Consider the following 26,506-nt stretch of genomic DNA (forward strand, 5'->3'; position numbering starts at 1 on the left):
TCGCAAAGACTATTGTTCGTTTCGAAACTCTGTCGTTTATGGGGCGGCCATTCTGCTTCCAGTACGACTCTTGAGCGCGTTCATTGGCTACAGGGCTCCTGCTGACTGCTTCGACGACGTTTGAGACGTAAAAATCACATATTTGCTGCATATATTTCCAAAGCACTGCCCGGCGCTCTGTCTTTGTTTCTACCGCTTTCCTAGCATCGAGGCATCAATGTGTGTTTTAGCTGCTTCATTGGTGCTCTAAGCCAGTTCTTCCACGAGACAGAGCGCAAGTTTTGTGTGCAGTGATTCGAGGTCTTGGGCGGTAGTGGTCTTGCGTTGGGGCACACTTACATCGGGTATCGCTCATGAGATTCTCTTGGGCTAACCAACTTTTGATTAGCCGACGCCACAAAATCACACCGAACACACTGAACAGTTAAGGTCAAGCGCGTATTTAGAGTCCGAGTACTATAGATTATTTGTTCCCGGTGCGATGAACACGCCTGGTCTGCGGTGTCTTAGTACGCTGTTGACGTTTTAAGTAGGGGGCTTGTTTTATTATGGCCACTACGATAGTTCGTGGCGCGGTTTATATGAATTCCGCTTCTCGTGCACAGGGAGCCCGATAGTGCGGTTTGGAATCACTGTCAGGTGAGTTCGGAGAAGTGTAGTATATATGAGAGGCTGTGAGGTTAATTTTCATATTCGCTTAGTTTTCAGTGAGGGATCAAAGTGTCAGCACATTTCTTTATATCAGCAGTTGTTAAGAGTAAGTTTTGCAGTTCTGCGTCATCGGCGTCGTACCGCGTCATGTTGATTGGTCTGCATGCAGTGGCGTCATGCATAATTCCACTGAAACGCGCCACACTGAGTGGTAAGCATGCAGTGACGCCAATCATGACAACTACAACGCACTATGCTGAATGGTCTAAATGCAGTGACGTCACAAGAGGCAACAGAGCGACGCCATGCACATTGTATCAAAGAAGCAGAAAAGAACAATGAATGAACAGTATTTTATTAACCATCGCGAAGAGCAGTCGCTGAATTTTGCGTTACACAGTGATAATCGTCCTGTGAGTGAAGAAAGTGCACTTGTTGGTCTTCCTATAAAGTACTTTTTTTTGCTGCACTTCAACATAACTCGCTACCAGCCAACAAGTAACGCAGCTTTCTCTTCGGTCGTCGCTGCCGCATTCCTCCAGCTTTTGTACTTTGTAGCCCGACCAACCTTCCTCTTTGCGGCTGCTCAGGTGCAAGCAAAGTCATGATGGTAAACATGATGATGATGATGATGAATCCTTAGAGCGCGAGATACTCTGCGACCAAAGAACGTTATGGCACAAGGTATTTTTCTTATACTCAAGGTGGGGTCAAAGACTCATTTCCCAAGCATTTCACACCAAATAAGCCGAGCACCAGGCCAGAGGAAAGCTTGTACCCATTGTATCCCCGCTGGGTACCCGGTGGCACTGGGTATCGAATCTCGCACCTCCCGCATTTCAGGCGGATGCTCAGACCACTAGGCCACCGCTGCAGTTGGAAAACATTGAGCGGTCGCTATTCAGCCTCGTGCTCAACAGCGGTCCTCCAGTGTCCTCTACCACCACACCAGCGTGTTCTTCGCATTGGTTAATACTAGGAACACTGGCGTAAATGCATGGCAAAATTAATTTTCAAAACTAATTCAGTTGCATTACTAACTGCATTTCTAAAATCACGAGACTGTAATTATACAACGTTACTATTTAGTTAGTTTCGAAAAGTATTTACTTATTGGCATACAAGAAGAAAGTACACTGACATCCGCTCTTATCGCCGCTGCGGTGACTCAGTGAGTATGGTGCTCGGCTGCTGACCCGAAAGACAGGGGTTCGATCCGGTGCGGCCGTCTCACTTAATGAGACGAATTGCTGGAGCCCCGTGTAATGTGCGATGTCAGTGCTCGTTAAAGAGCCCCAGGCGGTCCAAATTAAGTCACTAGGAGACCTTCACTACGGCGTTTCTCATAGCTTGAGTCGCTTTGGGATGTTAAACCCTAAGAACCTTCACCTGGAGTAACCGTTATCGACGCAGGAGGAAGTTATCTTGAAAGTGTGTGTCTAAAATTTTGCCACGTTTTTGAAGTGTCATTGGTCATGCTGGGTTGATGAAGGTGCAGCGCAGTACAAGAATGGATAGCCGGCCGGTTTGGTACTGGTTCATCACGAAAAAAAAAAACGGGGCTTCTGAGTACTACTTCTGAGGGTTTTTCTTTCATGATGCAGCGTAGTGTTGTACATGAAAAGTATTTTCAGCTTTTCGTACCCCTGAAAAAATGTAAAGTCGCTGACATCTATGTTCATCCAATGGTAATCGCATAACGGGTCATTTAGCCCAGTCAGTTGATTTTGAAGAATACATAATCTGCGTCATTCGTGGTTGCTTCATGCAGCCATTTCTTACCTACAGTAGCGTAGGTGAAGTTAGCGGCACGGGTGCGGTGCGCGCTCTTGACTCGCTTTTAGCTCCCACGTGGAAGCCCCAAATATTGGCACGTGCACTCTGCCTACCCCTCGTGTATACATGCGGGCAGCGACAGGTGAACATATGGCACCGGCTATCTCGAGCCTGGGCTTGACGCAAGTCGTTCCTACTTTCAAGGCGCCCCACCTGAATTACGATAGCCGAAATTGAACCTGTGGAATTGCTGCTCTACAATAATAATTACATTACTTGATTACCAGACCACAAAAAATTGGGAACATTACAAATTTCCACTACAGGTAATTAGATGAAGGTGGTGTTACAGTCCTAAGTTACCGCCAGGTCTGCTGCCGCTCGGCGATGAACTGCAGTTCATTCGAAATACGCTGGTCTTCTTGGCATTATGTTGTACCACATTGAAATTTACTTGACCACGCTATATTAGCCACGTGGTATCACTGGAAGCATTGGAACAAGCGCTGTAAGCGCTGGGACCACAGTGCATCCCAGTGTCATGCTGGGAAAAGCCGGCAGTCCAGAAATTCGAGCCGAGGCGTCGGGCAAATCAAATATTTTGTAAAAAAAAAAGTTACCTTTTTTTTTTATTCTACACCACACATCAGTAAAAAACACTTTTTCTTGTTTTTCTAACTCTGAGGTGAGCGGACGACTCAGTCGTTCATTATCAAGCGCAATCGACGTACCAGTGATCCTCATATCAGTGATTAAAAAATGGCTTGCAAAGGAAGAGTGAAATCAATAATCTAGGTTATCACCCGTAATGGCAGTAATCGCCAGACTCAGCGGTGACCGCCGAAATACACACGGTTTGTTTCATCTCATCTTATGTAGCGTTCTAAGTAGGCAGCTAGCATACGCGTGCTATTTTTCCACACCGGCAAAATGAAAACAGCAATGGAGAAGGGCCCCGCCGCGGTGGCTCAGTGGTTAGGACGCTCGACTACTGATCCGGAGTTCCCGGGTTCGAACCCGACAGCGGCGGCTGCGTTTTTATGGAGGAAAAACGCTAAGGCGCCCGCGTGCTGTGCGATGTCAGTGCACGTTAAAGATCCCCAGGTGGTCGAAATTATTCCGGAGCCCTCCACTACGGCACCTCTCTCTTCCTTTCTTCTTTCACTCCCTCCTTTACCCTCCCTTACGGCGCGGTTCAGGTGTCCAACGATATATGAGACAGATACTGCGCCATTTCCTTTCCCCCAAAAACCAACTATTATTATTAAATGGAGAAGGCTCGAACACGAAAAGAAGTGGCTAACAAGCGATGGACCGGTGTGTAAAAAGAACACAGCGCTTGTGTCGCGCCGGCATGCCGGATGTGCCCTGTACTTTTCGGTTTTAACCGATTAAAATCAACATCCGCCTGTATAAAAAAAATTGAATCCGTTCAGAACCGAAAAACACCAGTTCCTGTGTGTACTGAGACTAGCTGAAGACCGTTTTCGCCGCGAACGTTTCCTATCCCTTTCCTTATCAAAGCACAGAAATGCTTAGGAGGCTGTCACAACAGTACCGCCGATATTTTCAACCGTCGTGGTGGACAAGAATATCGCCGCAAGGCTTCGTTTATTCCTTGAAGGTTCGCAGTGGGCGTGACGAAGTACTTAAGCGCCTGTAGGCTACACGGTTGTAGTAAAGTTTTTTTATATGTAATTAGTAACAAATTTTACTGGTCGATGCGTGTAACCATTCGTATTATTTACGGCGACGAAAGCTCGTGTTTTATCGAGCTCACAGGCCAAAGGCTTAGCCGTTTCGACTGCAAATACTGGATCACCGCTGCCCTGAAAAGCTGCCAAGAACTGCAGCGTAAGTTCGACGCTCCCTATCATTTATTACGTCTTGAACAAAAGAAGCTGTTCACAGAGCAATCATTGTGATGGTTTTCTATCAGTTTCTCGCCAATTTTGTGAAGCATTAGCCCCAATTATGCATTTCCTCGAGAGCACTGATGCTGTGGCTCAAGGCGCTTGTTTAAGCTCTAGAATACTCGCAAGACCTGAGAGTTGCCTTGCTAGTACACGAGACATCTGCATGGATCATTGCTAGAGGCACGGCAGGTTGATAAGAGTCAAGCGGCCGTGCGAGACGTTAGGAGATGTTTCAGCGGAAGAAGAACCTAGTATACAAGATGTCACCAATCCTTGATGTGAAACTTGACACCGTGCTAAAAAATATGGAATCAGGCGCCAACGGAGGGTCACTGAATCGTGGACAACCTAATGAACATGGTAGCCCTTTGCAAGGTATTCCGATACGTCAATTGCTTAAGGACATCCAGTGGAATGCCCACTATGACTTCAAGTTTACAAGGAACGCTTATATCGACGTACAGTCGTTAGCACGTCTGTCTAGAGCGCTCGAAAGGCCTTTCTCTGGCTGCGCCCACCGAGGCGTATTATCTCGGCTTTGGTTTTGCGGACTGCAGCGCCTTCACCGCGGTGATCGTTTACGATCACGGCTGCGGACCAGCGCGGCGATAAAGCAGAAGGCAGTGTGATCAGTGTGGTGGCGCATGCTCAGACGCAAGATATCTCAAACCAGACGTTATCGGAAGGCGTCGCGCATGCAGCCAAATGCCGGCTTTTCGAGAGCCCTAGACAGACTTACTGACGACTGTACAAATCGTTGGAATTGTGGAAAGCGGTGTTACTAGAAGAATTCGCGCACTACGAAGAGAGCTATAGACTAATAGTGCGAGGCGAATGCAGCCCGAAGAAGCTTCAGCCGGAGGTAAAACTTGCCGCTTTACAGAATCAATGCTGTCGTCGTCACTCTGTTCCTTTCGAAACTACATGCCTGAGACTAGCCCGCATAGGTCCGAACGTCTTTTAACATATCAAGTACTAAAGTTTAACGACTATTCTCGAAGTCGATGCTGTCGACACTAGCATGCTAAAACAAAGTCAGCAAGGTCAACAAGTCTACTTCTACAACCGACTGTGCCCAGCGCGTTTGCCATTACGGTAAAAAAAAAGTGCTCCTTGCTTCTGTCAGCTTATATATGTCTACAATTTTTTTCTCGCCGATAACCACCGCTTTTAGCGTTTCCACGTTACAGCTAGCCGGAAAGCACCACTTTTCCTAAAAGAAATGAACGCCGAAAAGCATGAGCCGATTTTTCTCAGAAATACAACACGGACATTCCGTGGCCTATACCTGTAGACAGACTAGCTGTGGTACCGATCAGTCCAGTGCTTTGTGATGCGTTTGCATACGTAAAATGCTTAGTTGAAAGTTAAATATGGGTGTCGTTAGTCCTTTGGCTTTTTGTGAAGCTACTTGACGCATTATACCTCGAGTTTTAGCGCCAGAGCTAGGCGCGTAGCTAGAATTACGTGCGCTACGAGAGCATGACCAAACAGTCAGCGTATGATGTTTCAATGCTTATCACAGTGCGCATCAAGTTTCAGAATATTGGTAACGCCCCCCGGGAGCCTGCAAAAGCTTCAAGTTTCAGTGACAGTCGTGGCGTTTGAAGAGTGGCGGTCTATGGTTTCAACAGAGAGAGTCAGCTGAATATGCTTGTGTTACATGGGCGTGTGTGCCGCGTAAGAACCTTCGCGTCCCATTAAGCGCATGCAAGCGCAGCGCAATATTGGAAATATCACATATCGACTCTACAGCGCCACGTTCAGACCTTCGTCCCACATGCTCGATCAATATTCAGCAAAGCTACCTCCGTTAACATGTTTCTAGCAACAAAAATCTATTATGTTTTGCAGATTATTCATTGCGCCAGTCTTTATATTCATCGTTTTAATAGATTGTCGGTCACTTCTGTGCGGTGTACTTCTGTGACGTCGTGAGACGCGTTTATCTTTTCCAAACTAAGAGCGCTGGGCGTCTTGGTTTAGACCATCTTTATGTGTGGCAGACTGTTTCCCGCTTTTTTTCTTTTTTCGATTTGTTTTGCGCCGGATAGTTCGTGCGGTCTTGAAGACAAATTTAGTCGTTACTTTGCCTGGTATGACTGTTTCTTCTGATTTTTGTGACTGTCCCTGTTAATGGTGGTTTGTGCGTGAGGTGTATTTTGCTGTACGCTTTCTCGCAGTCAGTTGTCCAGACTTTATAGTAGATGCTCATAATATACATCGTTTTTATTTGGGTGCACGCACGCGCGCACATGTGAACAGACACGTACACGACAATGGGCAAGCATTCATGAATCTATTTGCGTGTAAATAGGAACAAGGCGCTAAGTATAAACCTAAGAAAACATTAAACACGCTGGTGCATCGCCATAGAAGAAGAAGCATTGTATATTCACGATGCGGTCAGCCGTGATGAGCGGTTCGAGCCAGAGTGGCTGCGCAAGTCACTCAGTCACAACAGAGGATGGGACTCTGCGCCTGGCCTGTTTTGCGTTGTGATGTCTAATTTGCACAATCCGTCATGCTCAAATTGAACTGCACCAACTCGTCGAGCAAAACATCGTGTTGAGCGACTAGCAGCACACCTTGGAACGTTACACAATGTTTGTAGTTATGAATAAGGCCTTTAAGCCTTTCGTGATGACAAGCAGTTTCTGATTTGACGCTGTGACTTCTATGAAAACAAAATACGCCAAATTCTAATAATAGGAAAGAGAGCAGAATCGAAACTCAGCCTTTCACTTGTCTGGTGGCATCATGGCTGCAAGTCATGGCAATTGTCTGTCCAGTCAGTCCAGAGCTATACGCTGCGCTTGCTTTCATTAGAGATCAAAGCGTGGGGCACTGTCCTGAGCACTGTTAATTCCTGGCTTCGACGTTTGCTCTTGTCTCTCGATGGACGCCGTTCTTCATCTCCAGAGTGCTGGATGCTATGGCCTGGAAAGAATAACTAACGAAGGGTGTCAGTCAGAGGTCCACCAATCATGCGATGTTTTATTCTGCATACCAAAATAATAAGCACTTCCGAAAATGAAGATGCAATTCATGATGTGTCGCCAGTTTATTGGCAAGTATTTCAGCTTAATCTACTCAGCACCGGCCTAGGTTGTAGATACTCGAGAGCTTAGCTTAATTCGCCAGGTAAGCACTATGCGTGCACTTGGGAACTTTCTTTTAATAAAAAACATGAAAATTCAGGTGGAATCAGTTATAGAATTGCTGCTGTCAATAACAGAGTTGCTCTTAACTGTGTAAAATATTTAATGCTCGTTGACCACCGTGTGAATTCTAACGGCACTTTACCAAGGCAAAGGCATGTTCACTTGCCACATAGCGCTAAACAGACACGGACAAAGGCAAGTAATTTCGCTCAGCTATATGTATGTTTCTTCGCTCTGTGCAGAGCTCCTCGTGCTCCCAACACTTACAGACGCCCACAGCGCTTGAGTTATCTTGACGTGTATGAGCAGACTTCTCACCAGAGTGGCAATCCCTCTTGGTGGCAGCCAACTGCCTGCTTTCTAGTGCTTGTTTGCATGTCCGTGGTTTGTTCTTAGATGGCTTTGATGCTGATTTCTAATGCTTTTGTGAATAGTTAATGAACGTACACATTATTTCACTAACAAAATTCATATTTAAGAAAAAAGTACAAACCTTGAAATGTTCACTCACTGTGGGCGCGTTTCTTGCCCATCTTTTTTTTTTCCCCTATGAGGAAGCGACATGTTCTTCGCACAGCAGCGCCGAAATGTGGACGAGACAAAATGAAGGACCTGATACGCCTAGGCGCATTAATAACTTGTTATTTCTAGTTTCCGCACAATAAGCACCAACATTCAAGCTAGGAACGTAAAAAAATAAAGTACAGTAACAAACTCAAGTGAAGATGCTGGTTTAGTCATGCATTACAAGCAGTTGTGCAAGATTTTATAATTACTTCGAAGGTAATGAAATAGAGAGAACGCATGCGACGAGGGCCTCCCCACTTTTTATTTTTTAATCCCTGACGCTTCTAAAACTTCGCGTATTAGTTGTTCTGGAGCTCAGCTCAGATCGAGAGCCTTTTCAAACCGTAGGGCACAGTTGCAGTTCCTGCAGCAAAAGCCAAAATGGCCGGAAGTGTGTTTTGTACTGTCTAATATAAGCGCTCTTTTAGTTTTTGGTTTCAGCACCTGCCCGTTTTGCCAGCGCCCGTCTCAACAAAAGATAACGGGACAGCATAGACAACGTTTTGCACGCATCCAACGAAACTGTACCGGTGCTGCTCAGCGCATGTCTGCTTTTCTTTAGGGCTAAAATTCTGTATAGTTCGCACATCCTGTAAAAATTAATTCAGAGGCAGATCGTATACTGTGTTGCCTACGGCCCGTTTTTCAGTGTACTTTTCCTGATTTTACGCGAGACGGAGTGAAGGTATACAACGAACGACTGATATGTTACTTTTAGTGTGACAGTCTTCAGCGGGGTCTCCTTTCTCGACTCATTAGAGGGTTCTAAGCAATATTGCCGCCACGAGTGATTTGGTAGCCTCAAAGTAACTAGCCTCGTATACTCAAGGACGACCATAAAGCGCCCACCTGTCTTTGCTAGCACTGCCTTGTTCATGGCAGGTGCCAGCTTTGACTGCTGTACACAGCAAAGGCAGGCTTTCTGGACCGGAGCTAGCGACTGTCAATCTAAGTTCTTGGTCCAGGGTCGCCTCACAGTGGTGCTGCTTTTCCAGTTTTGCCGAGGTTTGCCCTTTGTCGAACACCTATCCAGGATTTGGGACCGAGAGAGACAAAAATACGAACTTTTATAGAGATTGAGTAGTGCCAAAAAAAGTCTAAAATATGCTAGCGACACTGAAACAAATTCACGTCGGCAACTTTCAGCCAATATTTATTGATATTGCGCAGCTGTCTTCTTTGAAGTTTTCCAAAAAAATCTTGGGTTCACACTGCTTTAACTACACCATTTGGTTGGTGGCATACTTATACGGCTGATAGTTAGCACTCTTTCTGGGCGCTTCAAGCGTGTTATAAAAACTTAACCGTTTCTGTTGCCTGAAACAACCGCGTTGTCGTCACTCGTTTCATTTTAGCACAGGACTCTGTTGACATTGAAGGCTATACATCGCTACTGAAGCAGACCTATCAATTATGACATGTGGGCTGCATTTAGATCGCTGGTTTATATGGCATTATGTGGTTGCGTGCATGTATGTTCATGTAAAAATGCATGGACATGTTCCAAGACTCCTATTTCGCATCTATAGAAACATGGGAATTGAGACAATTATATCACCCAGCCGCAAACACTTGAAATCGACGTTTGACAAAAGCGGTGATGGCAGTGAGATGATGCAGTACAGCGGCGAGTAACTGATGGCGTGTGAAAACTCACAGCAAGCCAGAAACAGAGATTTCTGAAAAACTGAATAACAAAACGCATCGAGTTCTTCAAATTTCCTGCTGAAATGTACAGAAGTCACAACCTGCCATTCTGCCTCACCTTTTCGTTAAGGTGGACTTTAAAGTCAGGCTCTTCGAGTAAAGTGTGCAGGAATGTCTCCGCTTTCGGAGGCTGCGGGCTCCTCGACAACTCGTTGGCGCTGTATTTATGGACCTCAGGCGTAAGAGAATGCACCCCTTCGGCGCTAGTCATGTCCTCGTCAGCCTTGCCTAAAAAATGAAGATAAAAAACCTCGAAATGACTATATTCGGGGAGAGGAAGAAAAAAGAACAAATGGCGTATCACTGAGACAACTGGAACTGGCTGTAAGAACATTCAGAAACATACAGAACACTCGATGGTAGCTGGACACGGGAAAAAGAAATTTTTTAAAGTTCGTGGTGAAACATTATCTTTCGCCCTCTTAATGCTTATCGTTTTCTCTATTTTATGGCTACTTTTTGTTGTTACCTAAAGGACAAGAAATTCAACTCTTGAACGGCTAACTTTCTTTTGTCGCCGTTTATTTTGGCCCCTGCAAATTATCGCCTTAATCTTTTTTACTCATAAACGTGCGTGATTAGTTTATACTGCGAACTAAACAAAATAATAAGTATTTAGCGCCAGGCGGTTCAGCTCGAGACGTCGGACTGGACGTCCCGAATTCCCGCATCTTGATTGTACCGGCACCGTGTAGTGACACTGCTGGAGGCTTCTTTTCTGTCGCTTTTATGGGTTTTATTGCTTTCAATAATTTGATTCGTACATCGCTTTACACAAATCTTTCTCAGGTGCAAACTTTCTCTTTCGATCACAATTTGAATGTGTTTTCAAACAGTTTGCTAGACGCAGAAAATGATCTTCAGCGTCTTAGAACTGCCATACTTAGAGTGTAGACAAATGTATTGTGAGTTGACAGACGGGCTAGCGTTTGCAGTTGCTTTCTGTCTCCTAGAAGTTCTGCGTACGATTATTCATGAATTTTTACTTACCAAAGCAGGACTTAAGTTGCTGCGGGGGCTTTAATGAAAACTGCACTCTTTATATCCTTGAAATATTGTTTTAGATATCTACTTGTTGTATAGATCAACTGCATCTATGATGAAATGAACAACAAGGAGGCTGACCTTGATGGCCTCTTTCAATGGCCGATCGTTAACGGATATACTCCAGGAACGTGAAGTACGTGTCAACGAGCTCTTAATTCGGGTTAGGTTATTGTTCATCGCCTAGTCAGCCGAACCATTGCTGGCAAGATAAATCCCCTTTGTTGACTTTCACTGAGCAGGCCGTCAAAATGCGCCATGTTCTACAGGCCGTGACAGCATCCCGGACGCGTACGTACGCTCTCTCCAGTGCACGTGCTAACACTGCGCAAGAAAAAAAAAACAAGGAAAGAACGGGTGAGACCAGGATAGTGTGCGGCGCGGTGTCTAAGCTGCCCGGCGAATCAAGAAGGATGTTTTTTTTGTCCCGAGTATGTCCCGGTATTATTTCTCGGAGGTGCTGCTAGGATTTAACATACTAATCACTGCGTAATTAAAATAAAATAAAAGTAAGCACAACAATTCAACTTTTCGCGAAAAGAACTTTGTTCTCGGCTGTCTACTTTCTCGCAGCTCACTGAGTGAAGTGAGAACGCTCTTGACTAGCGTGGTTAGGTATAAGATTGTACAAACAGGCAAAAAAAAGAAAAGTTCAGAGCAAGTCCATTACAAAACAAAGGATCGAGAAGTATTGTGCGCACGCTGGGAAAAAAACGGCATCATAACTTGAGAATTGGATACAGAATTGCAGGAAAAAGTTGCTCTGTTTCGGTAGACGTCTGAAAGATGAAAAGCAAGCTCGCAAGTGCTTCCCTACCCGTGCATCAGCAATGCACCCTTTCTCTTTCGCGTTCACCAGATAGCCCACTCAGAAGCCAGATTGCCACTCTCAGGGGACTGCACCAGACAGCATTGTCATCTTTGTGAACGGAACTCGAACAGTGGCTTTGCTTTCGGGGGGCAGCGCTTACGTGCACCGTCGGTCGTCGCTGTTGCACCTCCGGAAGTGGAGCGTGCGTCCGAGGGAGCAGTGTCGTGCGCAAAAGCTGCCTTGAGACAGAGCAGGTTTGGAACCCAAGCTGCGGTGTGACCGAAGGCGGAGCGGTCCCCTGCACCACGGTTGTTGCGGTTGCGGAGAGGCAACACGGCTGGTAGCTGCGGGAACATAGCGGCATGTGTCTGCAAAAGGTCTGCATCTTGAAAGTATCGCTTAAAGCACATGTGCCACGTGTGAGCTACAGACTCTGAGAGAGAGCGAGATAGAGAGAAGTGCATTTACAAAGAAAGGCGCAGAGCTCGGCCCCAGCTGCAAATATCTGTTCTACTATCCTGCAGTGGAGAGAGGGACGAGGGGGAGGGGAGAGGCGATGAAATTAGGCGGAATTGGAAGATGTGCTACTATCACCGTAATCAGTGTAGCTTGGCCAGTTCATTTATTAAATAAATGTGATAGAAGTAGAAGCCACATGGGACCAGAATGCGCTGTCGGTCGTAAAATTTGCTCATTGGCTGGATGGAATGAGTTCACCAGACCGGAGAATTCCTATTGGCTGGAGGGAAGTGACATCACTTCCGGTAAAGGCATCAACAGCTACTAATGCTATCGCATTGCCAACACATAATGAAATTAGGTGTCCTTGTGAATATTTATTTATTTATTTAAAAGCTTTCCAGGCACTTCGGGAATTCATTTGTTTCCTCAACAACCCAATCTCGACGCTAGGCTCTTATAGAGCGAAGGACGTAACGAATATCGTTAAATAGTGACAGGTTTGATTAGCTGTGCGCAGTGCGTCTCTTGTATTCCGATTTTATAAAAGCAGCAGCGTAAAGGCGACTACCTGGCATTCACGCAGCGTAGTCATTTGTACATGTCCCGTCCAACAAGAGGGAACAGCAAGGGCGTAGGTCCCGTTCAATCAACATGACGCAATTGTTTCTTTTTTGGAGGCCACACCACTCCAGGCATTAAAACCGACGATACAGTGAGGCGCCAGTGGTTGCACTCTTAGCGCACGTGCAGCGTACATCGTGGTACTGTCAGTCCTCTTTGGCCAGAACTCCAGCAACGTGTTCTTCATGTGTTTCTTTTAATAGTGCACCGCACTTTACGTGATCGCTCCGCATGGGACTTTAATACAGATGCAAGAGATAAACGGCCGCGTCTGAATCCAGAATTGGCCGCTTGAACACTCTACAGTTTTCGCGAATTCTGTTGTTACTTTCTTTTACAATGAAGAGAATTAGGATGACACCACCTATCGCGGAAGGTGGCGATGCATGCAGTGCAAGCTTCACGTCACGAGATAGCTATTTTTCGTAGCGTGAAAGCCTTAGTGCTTTTAGGCTTTTCTACAAGTAGCCAGGAAACACCGAATTTTTTTTTTCTAATTTCTCTTGAGACCAGAGAGCTTCAGCCTGAGGTCAATGCGGCACAGTTTGTGTATACTTGCGTTCCCGAAAACCGCTGAGCAATCCCCATTACTTGGATTAACCGCAAATCTGAGCGCCTAGAGGCAGGTTGTTAGAATGAAATACACTTGCACGAATAACTACTCAAACTGTTATAGTAGCACAATTTGCATTCTTCAGTGTGTTAACGAAACTCACCTCTGTCGGTGTAGTTCGGCCTACGGCTCGCCTTTCTGGGGCGTATTGTTGGTACAGGGACAGCACGCACACTATGCAGTATACCTGCAAAAGTGTTGAATTCTTAGAACCACAGCGGCAGTTCTCAGCTCAAGAAGCGTGTGTGCTTCGCGGATTTAAATCTGCATTATTATTCACGTTTTTTACAGAGGTTCTGCACGCTGCTATATGACTACTGTTGTTGCAGTCTTTACCTTCCTTCTATAAACATGCTGATCGCACGCTACGTAGCGAGCTTTACTGCAGTTTTACCTGATTAGCGGTGAACGAAATGTGGCAGTCGCAATTCTAGGAGCCGCAATTCTAGGTAGCTCGAAATTGGTGAGGTAAGCTCGCTGTGTATAGAGAAAGAAGTTCGAATTTTGTCGTGGGGAAGCGTAGAGACGTGCAAATTCGGCAGGCGCAGCGTGCTACCCCAGGTGAGATTCGTGGGAGCAGGAATGACAAATAGGAAGAAAGCGAAGATCGGAAGTGATGAGCTGCACATAATGAGCTGCACATATGAGTATAATGAGCTGCACACGCGTTACTCAACTCAGAACACATACGTGCACATTCACATCACGCACGCGAATACAGAAGGCAGCACTGCGAGCTTTCAGAGCAATTACTTTTGCGCGTGAGCCAGTGGATAGGTCTTTGAAAGTGTGAACTGAAGAAAATGGTTCGAATCAAGATAAAGCACACAAAACAACTGCTACAGCATTTTCCTCTGTCTTTCTTTCTGTTATTCAGTGTGACCGTAAAGGCCCTTGATCAAGGGTGTTATATGGGGGAGCATGAGCACACAAATACAAACTAATACAAAGACAAATAGAAACCTGATTACGTTCCATACCTTCAGCTGAGTTTCAAATATTGGCACTCTTTCGGTATTATACGGGAGAAGTTTTATTCTAATGCGAAAATGAATCAGCAGCCTCGCGCAAGAGAGAGCTGAGGCACGTGAAAAGCAACCTGCAGAAATGAGGGAACAAATACAGTTCCGCAAAGAGGAATATAATATGGGACAATGGGAGGCCGATGGCTTACATTTACTGAGCAAAAGATGTAGTCGACGACATGCATGGCGATGACGAACCCATTGATTTTCTGAAAAAAAAAAAACAAAAGAGACAGTAGTAGAGTAAGACAAGGACCCTTTAAAGGGGCAAGTGACGACGTAGCTGTCATTCTATGTTGATTGTAGCAAAAAAGAGCATCCATTATAATACGGCAATACCCGTGGTAGCGCTGTCTTAAGAGGCACGCACAAAAATACATGTATTTCTTGAGTAGTTCAAACACTTTTTGTCTTGCACATCTGACATGCAGGTGCTGTATAAACTACTACAGGTGAACATTATTATAATGCAACCGAGGATGGCCCGAGATTTGTTCGTCATAGCCGTTGCCCCGTTACAGCCATGTGTAACCCTGGCTACACCTATCCCATGTTAAACGACTTCCTGTCACCATTTATACCGAGGACAATATACCTTGCGTTTAGTCTGCGGCCTGTGTGTGTTTATAGAGCCTTCAGCGCGTTCACTGAGGGAGCCCAACGCGGCCGAATATAATAGGCTCACCAGCAGACAATGTCAGCCTCGCCAACGTGTGCACCTTTTTAACGTCAATGCGTTTAGGCCCCCCGTTATGCGGAAAACCTGTCGTCATCCCGGCGGCGTTGTTGTGTCGAAAAACTCAGTTCACGCGTATGTCTCGTATGAAAATAACTGAAATTAGGACTCGTATTGTTCATCAATTGTCAGCGCATGTCTCAAGGGATGTATTTTACGTACAGAAAAATTTCCATAAGGATTCGAGCCCACTACCCTTGGGTTGCCAGCCAGGCACGCTACCGTCTAGCCCACGTAGACACAGTGACTTGACTGAGGTACAAGGGGGAAGGGAGAGAGAGAGAGTGCGTGTGCGTGCGTGTGTGCGTGCGTGCGTGCGTGCGCGCGCGCGCGCGTGTGTGTGTGTGTGTGTGTGTGTGTGTGTGTGTGTGTGTGTGTGTGTGTGTGCGTGTGTGTGTGTGTGTGTGTGTGTGTGCGTGCGTGTGCGTGCGTGCGTGTGTGTGTGTGTGTGTGTGTGTGTGTGTGTGTGTGTGTGTGTGTGTGTGTGTGTGTGTGTGTGTGTGTGTGTGTGTGTGTGTGTGTGTGTGTGTGTGTGTGTGTGTGTGTGTGTGTGTGTGTGTGTGTGTGTGTGTGTGTGTGTGTGTGTGTGTGTGTGTGTGTGTGTGTGTGTGTGTGTGTGTGTGTGTGTGTGTGTGTGTGTGTGTGTGTGTGTGTGTGTGTGTGTGTGTGTGTGTGTGTGTGTGTGTGTGTGTGTGTGTGTGTGTGTGTGTGTGTGTGTGTGTGTGTGTGTGTGTGTGTGTGTGTGTGTGTGTGTGTGTGTGTGTGTGTGTGTGTGTGTGTGTGTGTGTGTGTGTGTGTGTGTGTGTGTGTGTGTGTGTGTGTGTGTGTGTGTGTGTGTGTGTGTGTGTGTGTGTGTGTGTGTGTGTGTGTGTGTGTGTGTGTGTGTGTGTGTGTGTGTGTGTGTGTGTGTGTGTGTGTGTGTGTGTGTGTGTGTGTGTGTGTTGGGGTTAAGGTTTTGAGTTTTACGGGTTCAACCAACGGAACTCAGGTTATAAGGGACACCGTAGTGAAGGGCTCCGGAAAGTTCGACCACTTGGGATTCTTTAACGTGCACTTACATGGCACAGTACACGGGCCTCTAGAATTTCACGAAATTCGACCGCCGCGGATGGGATCAAACTCGCGTCCGGTGAGCAGTCGAGCGCCATAACCACTGAGCCACCGCGGCGGCTGGCTCGTATCTTAGGAATGTGGTAAGTAGTGAAGTGGACTAGAGACGTGCTAATTAATGAGGTATTAATTAGAGTAAAATTATATGCGTGATCTGCAGTGCGCAAAAGTTCAAAGACAAGAATGCTGAAACTGTACTGCGATAATTGTAATAAATGCGTGAATTTGAACAAGGAACAGTGAATGCATTTGAAGAGAAACGGCTGACGGGGGCCATTAACGCTGTCGCGTCATACCCTTAAAGCAGTGCCAAAGTGTCCCTCTAATTTTGTTTTCCCCAAGGCGTCTTTGAGGAATGATCTCGTAGAGGACAAGGTGAGACCTATTCAAAATAGTTTGCCCCTTTTTTCGGCGAGCTGAAGCTGGTACGGGCCGGGGTGCTTTAGGGGGCGGGGCGGCGATTCCATCCCGAATGCATGACGACAATGTTTAGTGGAGAATAAGTACGCCAAACTGATGGCTGCCGAAGAACGATCTGATAATTTGACAAAAACTCCATCAACTGCTTCAAAGGCAAACAGTCTCATCTTTTTGCTTGTTCCTTTCACACCGCAAGCGATGGTGTTTGTGATTGTTGAATACTGCAGACAAGCGGTGTTCCTAAGCGGTGTTACCCGACACTTCATGCCCGATGCAACCTATTTGATCATGCTAGCGTTCTGGTCAGTCATTAGTGAACGGGTATTGTCCCGCGCTTTCGTTTTTCACTAACCTCGAACTTTTGAAATCAGCAGCGCGTCGATACCGCCAGACACTCTGAAACACGCTGATAAACAGTCGAAACATGAGACTACGCCATGAAAGCCGAAAATAAACCACACACGGCACCTGTGAAGCACAGTGCACTCGCAGGGGGCCATGCATTGCGAAGCTAACAGAATGAGAAAAGGGGGGGGGGGGGGGGGGGGGACTTCAATGATCTTTGGAAACCCTGTCAAGGCGCAGCGGGCCGTGCTCTCTTCACTGCGCGTCATCGTTTAGCGGACTACGTACTTCAGTCTCTGCGAAGTTTTGTCCCGCCGGGCCGATGAATCGTCCAGAGAAACGCTCCAAGCACTTCAGGGCAGGAAAAGTTCTGCGCACTTTTTTTGTAGATTACTCGATAGAGCTGCTTATGAGCGCTAGTTTTGATTGGCCACGTTGAATGTCTATGGACCTGTTGCGCACCTTTACAAATCGATAGAGTAGGCGCGAAATGGCCAGTGAAGTTAATTTTGGGTTTGTTATATCTCGTCGTAGCAAAATTTTACATCGTGAAAAGAAGGTAGCAAATATATGGCCTTCTACGATAGCTTCAAGGGCGAACTGCTATTCCTTTGTTGTATCAACTAATTCGTTATAGCGAAGTTTGATTGCAGATGCTTTACGAGAAGAAGGCGTATTTATCTGAAAGGATTTTAACTCTATCTTCGAAAAAATAACGTACGAGTTCAAAAACATTGACGCCAATTAGGTACTTCGTCTACTTATTGGTCATACATTATTTCAGAGAACACGTGAAGTATAATCCAACCCACAGAGTAATAAGATAGGCGAGCCGAAGCTTCAATACATGAGGGTTTCCTCCCCAAATTTCGTCAAAATTATACTGTAGTATTGGGCGGTCAATCATGACCCCGTCAGGCGTGAAAGCTACGAACTTTGTCGCACGACTGCTAAGAAATCGTGCCTTACTGAGGTTTCTCCTAAACTCACAAGCGTTTGGAAAGGGCTCACGTGAGAACAACTGCGAATGACCACCAGGTTGTTCATGTCCTGCAACGAGACACCGGTCAAGAACCAGGATGCATTTTTAAAGATCTTTAATGACGCAATGTACGACGCACTGCTCGTTTCACAGAGCGAACGAGGCCAAATAGGTTGGCAACAGGTGGCGAACCTAAGCCTTACTCCTGGCGAGAGCAGTATCATTCTCACAAATTTCCATAAGTGCTGGGAAAATATGAGCTAGTGTCGTTGTAGAGCAATTTCAAGCGCCATCACAGGTATGAGCTCAGTCATAAAGAGAGAACTGAAGCAAGGGCTCACAATATCTTTGATGAAATAGAAGGAAAGCGAGATGTCGTAGAGCGTCGTCAGAGGCACGAAGGTCAGCCAGGGTAGCAGCAGGAGGCGGTTGTTCTGCGAGGAAGTACCATGGTAAAAAAAAATTAAAACTGTGACGTTGAAACAGTGCAGCAGAACTGCGAGGTTGCGTAACAGTTGTATCATCACAGAACCGCGGTCTTCCAGGCCTGTGTGTCAGGGGCGGGGAACAAACGTCTTTTCTGCAGAAGTACTTGCTGTTGGGCTAGTTGGTTCATCATAAAGTTGAATGGCGCAAGGGAACGAACACAGGAAGACACAGAGACAGAAAGAGCGCCTTACGTCTTTTCTGGTGGAAAACGTCTTTTCTGGTGGAAATAAAAGTTGTTCAATCAATCAAAATCACAGAATCTGTTACACCGCTATCGCGCTTTCGCATTAGTGTACTTGAAATGGACGTAGTTTAAAGCTTTCCTTCATCCCAACAGGAAAAGCTGGTATTCGAGCTTTTGTAAAGCTAGCAGGACAATTTTCTGTAGACTGCCGGTACCTTACATTCTCTCTTCATACACAGTGCCTCTTCAGAAGCCTGTAAGGTATTTGTAAATAAATAAATAAATAAATAGATAAATTTTCCACTGAGTGAAAAATGCAAGGACATCTTACAAACCACCTTCCGGACGAAAGAAAGAACCATAGCGCGATATGAAATGAGGCCAGCGAGAGACCTTCCTTATTAATTCCTGTTTTTTTTTTCTTTCAAGGCGAAAACCTTATACGGCCTATAAGCAATATTGGCCCATAATGACGTCATCAGCAAAGAAAAAATTTCTTCCGAAGATACGGGAAACGGTACCAAAGACTTTCAGATTTCGAGGCGAGCACGCAACCGATAGGGGACACAATCGCATTGCTTTCTGACAAATAAAGGCGAAGCTAGTGTGTACGTTGCCTTACGACTGTATGCTAACGAGTAGGTGTGAGAATATTAAGGAAAGAAAAAGCATAAATTTAAAAAAAATAATTGATTTCGCCTTCAAAGCACATAAGGAGTCTTAAGTAACTTTATCTGAAACTGGGAACTGGGCAAGCTGGAAATTTTAGTAAACCTAAACAAAAGAGAGGGGGGATAATGAAGAAAAGAAGACGTCATCGGCCTAAGACGTCAGTCTGGAAACTCAACCTAAACGACATGTATCTTTCTGGATATAACCACACGTAGGTCCTAGCGACTGTGCACTCTCACAGCATGTGCATGCCAGCATTATGTGTAGTCTGTCTATATGTGGCGCCACACGCTGAAGCCAGATAGTGCATGAAAGCGTTAAGAACATCGACAGCGTCTTTAGATTCAGCCTTATTTTCGTATGTTCCTTTCTGTATGTGCCTTTCGCAAGAAGCTCGTCTCTGCTGCATCGTTCGCGCCTTGATTGTACGTTTACCATTGCCAGGATTCGCCTTGCGAACAAGGACTCGTGTACTGCGTTCGATTCCCTTGAGACAGTGAAACACTTATTAGTTTTATTTTTTGCTAATCTTTGAAATCTTGCAGGAAGATTACGCTTAATTCCTTCCTTTCGACATGGAGAACGTGCACGAGTGTGTGGGACAATCTTTACCTCGTTTAAAGTGTCAGCTTAATATGCGCCAGCTGCTTCTGTAGCAGTATTGGCGCTTTGCTAACTATGGGGCACCAAGAACAAGACTCTGGTTGAGGAATGGAGCACAGAAGTACTAAAGGTGGGGTGAGACTGTTTGTCAAAAAATATACGTATATTTTGCACACTGCTGATAGAACATTTCTTTCTCTAGCCTTCAGCAAATGTATTAAAATATATATTACACTTGGATATTATCGACTTCAAAAGTGCTTTTTGCATCATTTTTCGTGAACGCATCAAGCGGAAAAGTGCGAGCTTTCAGTTGCTTTGTCGGCATTTTTTTTTTCAGACCAGCATTTTTGGAAGCTTATTTTCCTTTTTCTCAGGAAATATTAGACGTAAGCAAACAAAATTTGCGCCAGATTTTAACCAATGCCTTGTACATGAATGGTACCAAAATAAAAATCCTAAGTCCGTTTCAGTTGTTATCACTAAAAAAACACCACATTCATGGATGGCAAATTTATTGCACCGAGAAAAAAAAAACACACAATGAATCTATTTTAATGCAATAGCATTTAGGTTGTCGCCTGACAAAGAATTTCCAGCTTCTCTCTCATGAAATTTCCTGATTGGTCGAGAGAGGTCGTGTGACATCGTGAAATCATCACAACCTGCCCATCAGATTGTGACCAAACTGCCCACCGTTGGCAAATTTCATGCAACTGCCACCTGCCCACCGTGGCGCTGCGCATGACTCTTTCGGGATCTCGGGAAGAGAAATCTGGGTCTCACAAGACCAAATTACATGTGAACGGCCACCTGTCCTCTGACGCACCTGCCACAGGGTCATATGGGGTAGTGGCGCATTGCTTAACCACTGCACCTCTGCAGGGGTATGGGGTATGTGACTCCCCGCGATCTATGAATGAGATACCGAGGGTCGTGACGTCATCAACAACGTGTGATCACCAGTGGACCAATCACAGGAGACCGCCCATGTGAGGAGCCCCAGAATTTGGATGTTGGCTCACACCTCAAAATTCCAGAGGGCCCCAAAAATATTGGGAGTATGCCCTACCCACAAATTGAATTAAGACGGATTAGTGTGTAGGATTAGTATAATCTCCTTTTGATAATCCAATGGTAGGTACTAGAACATTATAGAAAGTGGAGACTCATGCATGCCATATAAGAGCAATGAAACCGCTTTCAACCAGAGTGTTGGCAGAAAAATCGCAAGGACTACATTAGACACTCATTGTTGACAGCAAAGCTGTCAACCTAAATGCTATCACATTTTGTTCCTTAAGAATGCTGTGAAGAAGACTTCCAAATTTTTTTTAATGTGCTTAGTTCTTGTAGCAGATGTGTAGTAAAACAGATTCTACTATCGTGCGAAATTTCAGAACTCTGCATTCAGTTGATTTTAAAAAAACAGCAGAAAAAAATAAATGAAAAATACTAGCAAGTCTGAATAAAATTTTTAGCGCTAATGCAAGCTGCATCCTTTTAGAAGAATGGTAGAAAATTTCTCACCGTTGGCTTTTACTACAGCTACTCTGCAGGCAACTTTAGGAAACCATTATAGAAGTCTCACCCAACTTAAAGTTCAGTTTATGCGGAGAAGAGCGCTTACAGTGTACAAGCCCAGGAGTAGAACCACGGAGAAGACGGCGCACAGTCCAGAAAGTGTCAGCAGCAGAAAAACCAGCGTGAACCCGACTGGAAAGAAAAAGCAACCTGATGGTCACGGGTAGCAGGCTGGGTGATGTGGGGGCGAATTTAGGAAGGCAGTAACATATAGACAGCAAAAGTGGCCAGTGCCATTTCATTATAAAATGATTTTAACGCCAAAACGTGCTACACGCAAGAAACAGGATAACACAGGCGCAGTATGTCTTGGTGCTAAAATCTTTTTATAATGTCTGATAACCAACTAGCCCAGGAGCTAACTTTTTTAAAGTGTCACTTCACTCATGATTAGCGTTTACTTCTGGCCAGCTAGTCGATGCCACCAGAAGTTTTATTTTTTCAAGACTCCTTGATTTTTTCCTAAATGCAAAGTTACATCTGTGTTAATGGGCCACTGTTCAAATATTTTTACATTGTACGCATTAAATGTGGAGTGCGTGTGTAACAAACGTACAGTCAACGTGTGCCGGTCCCTGCTGTGCATGTGCGCGAGTACACGTAAGAGAACCCGGCTGTGGTCGTAAGATCGGATACAGGAACACCCAGGGCTACTACCGTCATTTATATATATGAAGCACTTGGCCAGTTTTATCGCAGATGTATGGCTGCTAGGCTCAAATTTTTCTCATTGTTGAACTCGGAAGCACAAACGGGAAGCTTTGATGACAGTTGACCAGACTTGTCAAATACATTTGGCTTTGCTGTTCACAGGTTTCCATAACACAGTGCATTGTTGCAACAGTCGGTGGCGAAGTTTTGCTTGTGTCGACCGCAGGTCACTGCACTCATGTGCCAAAGTTAAAGGGGTTTGTATAAGAGGCGTTGCTTATAAGATAACGAAAAGAAAAGAGTGTAGGAAGCAGCAACCAGAGCGCTGACTGTAGCTAACATAACTAATTTTTTTTGCATTCAACCAGCCAGAGGTCAAATGAAGGTATTTAAAACATATCACACATAGCGAATGATAGTTTAGCTCCTAGTCAAGTGCTGGCGGGGAGAGCCAGCGAATAAGGAGAGTAAGCACACAAGCGCATTTTATAGTTTCCCGCACGAAATAATGAAACCTCGATGTACTCTTACCTGAAAAGAGCAGCTCAGAGCTGATGTGGCATGCACCTGTTGCGATCATCATGGTGTAAAAAACCTGCGATAAATTCGTAGGAAGTTAATGGCAAGACAAAAAAATACAAAGCAGTGCTGAAGGCTTTTACGACGGCGGCACCGAGCACTAAATGTAAAGAGAGGCATTTTGAGAAAGCTGCGGCATTGAAAAAGGAGCGCTTTCACAAAGAATAAAATATGTCACCTTCAATTCAGCTCGCTACCAATCATTAACGCGAGTAAACTTTAAACTGGGTCTTACAATCCTTGTAGTAAACGAGGTATAGATTAGGTTTTCTTGTTCACGGCTTAATTAACTGGGTTTGGAAGCTGGATTTACAAAGTATTGCATGAAAAGGAAAATCTAGACATTTTCTAAGCGTCTAACGATAGGCTTCGCGAATACTTTCTTTGGCTCACAACCACCTGAAGTATTTTCTCGAAGCATCGTGAAACTTGCACTTTTTGAAACATCATCTATTTTTATTTTTTGTGCTCCTTTTTTAAGTAATAAACTACTGACACCATCATAGCTACCGACTGCACTTGTACAAGGCTATGCTAGGTTAAGTACAAAAAGGAAATACGCACTAACTGTCTCATTAACTACTAACGCACTAACTGTCGCCCTAACTGTCTCTCCTTAAAGAAGAGGTCCAAGGAGTGAAAGTTCATAAAGAGTCACTGGTCGAAATTCTATGGACTGTTTTTAGCTGGGATATGGACTATCTGCGGATTCTGCACTGATATTTAAGGATAATAGATATCTATAGACAGTCGATCGATTTATAATGTATTTCTGAAGCAATTTGAATTAAAAGTTTGGGGTGTGTGTCTTCTGCAGTATATAAACTGTCTGCGGACCGTATACTGAAATTTTAAGAATAATTGTCATCTATAAACAATAGATCGGTTTGCGATGAATTTCTGAAGCAGTTGAACGCACTGTTTTCAGTGCCTGCAGTTTTTCTTCTTTTTTTACCATAAGGCAACAAAATTACAACTTCGTCCCGGGCACTGTGAGCTCATTTCCAAGTGTCGGGCGAAAGAAAGCGTTCAGGCGTTAACAGAGAATTTGGGGATTATACAGAGGCTTATCGTGGGCAGACGAAGTTCATTTTCGAGAAGCATATCGCGTTTCACTACCGGGAGCTCGTTAAGACGGCAATGACACGCTGCAGCTCCTGCTCTGTTCTCGAGGTCTTACTCGAGGATTGACACTAATCCGCGCGTGCCCAGCCGTGGGCAGAAATTAAGAGTCCCGTCGTATATTTATGTCGCCTGTTCCGAAGGTCTTTTTATTCTTTATCTCACGAAGCAAAGTGGAGCACGGCCCCACTTTTTCAAACTAGAGAAGGTTGCATAGTTGAGCGGACGTTAAGAAAGGACATGCATGCCTGTCATTAGAGAAACGTTTGCAAACGTGCAATACGCTTTTAATATGCTTCCGTAGAGATTCAATTAAAGCTATTGTTTCTTTTAGAGCATCATTTATTTGTAAAAGTTAATTGGTCTAGTGGCACGGGGAAGAAAAGGGCTGCGCGTTTTCTTGCGAACCGCGCCCGTGAGCTGGACTGCTTTTACTCGCCGCATTCATATATGGTACCCGCCAAAAGATACCTGTGAGCGTAGTACATCGCCCCAATTTAATTATGCATCCTTTCACTCCTCTGCTATTCCACCTAATCCAGTATTTGTACTTGTGTTCTATTTTGCGATTGTGGTGCCAACTGCTGCCGCCATTTTGTAAACCATTTTTACTTGTTTGTGCGTTTATTTCTTTTAACTACCTTTTTTTCATTTCTTGGTTTGTATGTATCTGAACTAGTGCTCTGCTGCAACTCTTTTCTTTGGAGTTGCCCGTATCGGAAATAAATAAACTAATAAGTATCGTGCTTCGAACAATTAAGTTCTGCCGCCTTGTTTTCTTAAAACTGTTTTCATTATAATAATTTTGTGGCCACACACCGTGTTAAACCCATTCGCGTGCAGCGACGCGAGTCATAGTAATGCGAGGTTCGTGGGCTGTCAGCGTAACCAAGCGTTATATTAGAGACGGAGCTCCTACCAAGCATGACGCGGGAGGAGAGATGAAGCGTCAAGGTAACCAAGCGAAGCGCAATGGCTCTTAGCAACAGTTTGCGCCTGACGGTAACCCGGAGGCTGTTAACATTATAAACACCGTCCACTGCATATTATGTAGCCGGTAGAGTGTGCGCGCATTGTTCTACATTCCTGCTGTCCACCATGATGTCCTTGGAGTTCTTACGCAGCTTTCCTAAAAAGCACACTGAAACATTAAAATTAATTATTTCAAAACCGTAATATTCACTACTACAGTGATCCACGAATAAAACTAGGCCACCTTGTCCTAAAACAGTACTCCTAGGTTTTGAAGCCTTGCCATCCAACCACAAAGATTGCGAATTATGTGGGTCTCCATCGCGAGAAAGCGGAACAAGTGACAATAAAGAAGGTGGTGTCATGTGAGCTGAAAATTCTGTCATCGAACTATAGTTTCATACTTTAAAAACAAAGTGTGCATAGTTTGATGACCTTAACGCTTCGGGTGCTTTGGAACTTAAAAGCTTGAAGGGAACAATGGACATAGCTTCGTCGTATGAGGACTAACGTAAGGCAGTTTAGTTTAACGAACTGAACAACAGTAATTGATAAGTGCTGTTTAGTTAAAAAAAACACCTTATAGGAAATATTAGGACTGAATGCACTTGCGAAAAAAAAAGGAAAGGCGTACAGATGGAAACGGGAAAGTAATATTGTTTCTGGGGCGCAGAATGTAGGCACTTAGACCCACGCTACTGCGAGTAGCATGCGCTGCTAGGGGTGCTTATTTCCATGCTACGGCTCGCTGTGTTTTGTTCTACAAGAGATTCTGTAAAGCCACCATCAGCTCCTCCCGCAGCTGACGCTTTGAACAACGGCAACAGAGGTGGCAACAGTGACGACAACAATGACAACATCAACAATGACAGCAGCGACGACTACTACAACAAAGAAAACAGCAACGACAACAACGCACCAGCAGCACGACCACTGCACGCGTGCATGCTCGAGCGAACGGCCACTTACGCTGTAGAAAGCCATCAAGCACTGAGATAGGCCGCAGACTAGCAGCACGTTTCTCTCACTTCACTCCTTTTGTTCCTAATTTACCGGGCTGAAGGACGGTGTTCATAGCCGCTCATATAACTTCGTTGAGTTGGCATCGTCTAAAACGTCAGGTTTGCCACTCATTATCAAATAACGCTTTCGAATAGGACTCTTTCAAAGCTCGCACTAGTACCGGCGAGCTTCTTTGGAAATAACTTTCAAAGTTGTCTAGGGACTTTAGAAAGATCATCGTGAGCACCGGAATCTGTCGGTGACATAAATTCTTCGCTACTTAGCTTTCTTCTTTTAACACCTATCAAGAAGGTTAAGGTGCGCAGACATTTATTTGAAGAAACTGGTAAGAGGACACCGGCTGCACCATAACCACCTAACCATGCTTGGCGAATGAACTCCGGCCAGCAGGAAGGTACGTCACTGCGGTTTATAGCAGACAGTAGAGCAAGGCAGGGATAACTGCGCAACCAAGTTTAGGCTAAATCACTCACGAGCGTGTAGATTCCGCAGGCGAAGCTGCCCTTGCGAAGCGAAAGCCGGCAGCAACAAGAACGCAGCAGGACCATGGCGAAGGACGGGGCGCATGACGCGCCGGAGAAGGCAGTCAGTCACAAATACGCACGATCGCCAGCGAGCGTATTGCGGCACGGCGCCGATGGCCCGACCGAGCGCGCTGCAGTTCTTGAGCCGCACTG

General features: G+C 45.2%; 1 protein-coding gene across 2 annotated transcripts; it reads right to left on the reverse strand.

The window, feature by feature from the left end:
• Positions 1-6,565: 6,565 nt before the first annotated feature.
• Positions 6,566-26,506, reverse strand: LOC144130449 (uncharacterized). 2 transcript variants are annotated; one of them, XM_077664366.1, is made up of 10 exons: positions 26,303-26,506; positions 22,665-22,728; positions 21,529-21,614; positions 18,292-18,384; positions 14,507-14,566; positions 13,436-13,519; positions 11,797-11,980; positions 9,840-10,009; positions 8,924-9,099; positions 6,566-7,296 (listed from the first exon to the last, which is right to left on the reverse strand). In XM_077664366.1, exons 1-10 carry the CDS (start codon positions 26,375-26,377, stop codon positions 7,206-7,208), a joined length of 1,083 nt encoding a protein of 360 aa, XP_077520492.1. In that variant the 5' UTR covers positions 26,378-26,506; the 3' UTR covers positions 6,566-7,205. The 2 variants fall into 2 exon arrangements, with proteins under 2 accessions (XP_077520492.1, XP_077520493.1); XM_077664367.1 differs by lacking the exon at positions 8,924-9,099.

Source organism: Amblyomma americanum, chromosome 4 (genome assembly GCF_052857255.1).
Source record: "Amblyomma americanum isolate KBUSLIRL-KWMA chromosome 4, ASM5285725v1, whole genome shotgun sequence".
Lineage (NCBI taxonomy): Eukaryota > Metazoa > Arthropoda > Arachnida > Ixodida > Ixodidae > Amblyomma > Amblyomma americanum.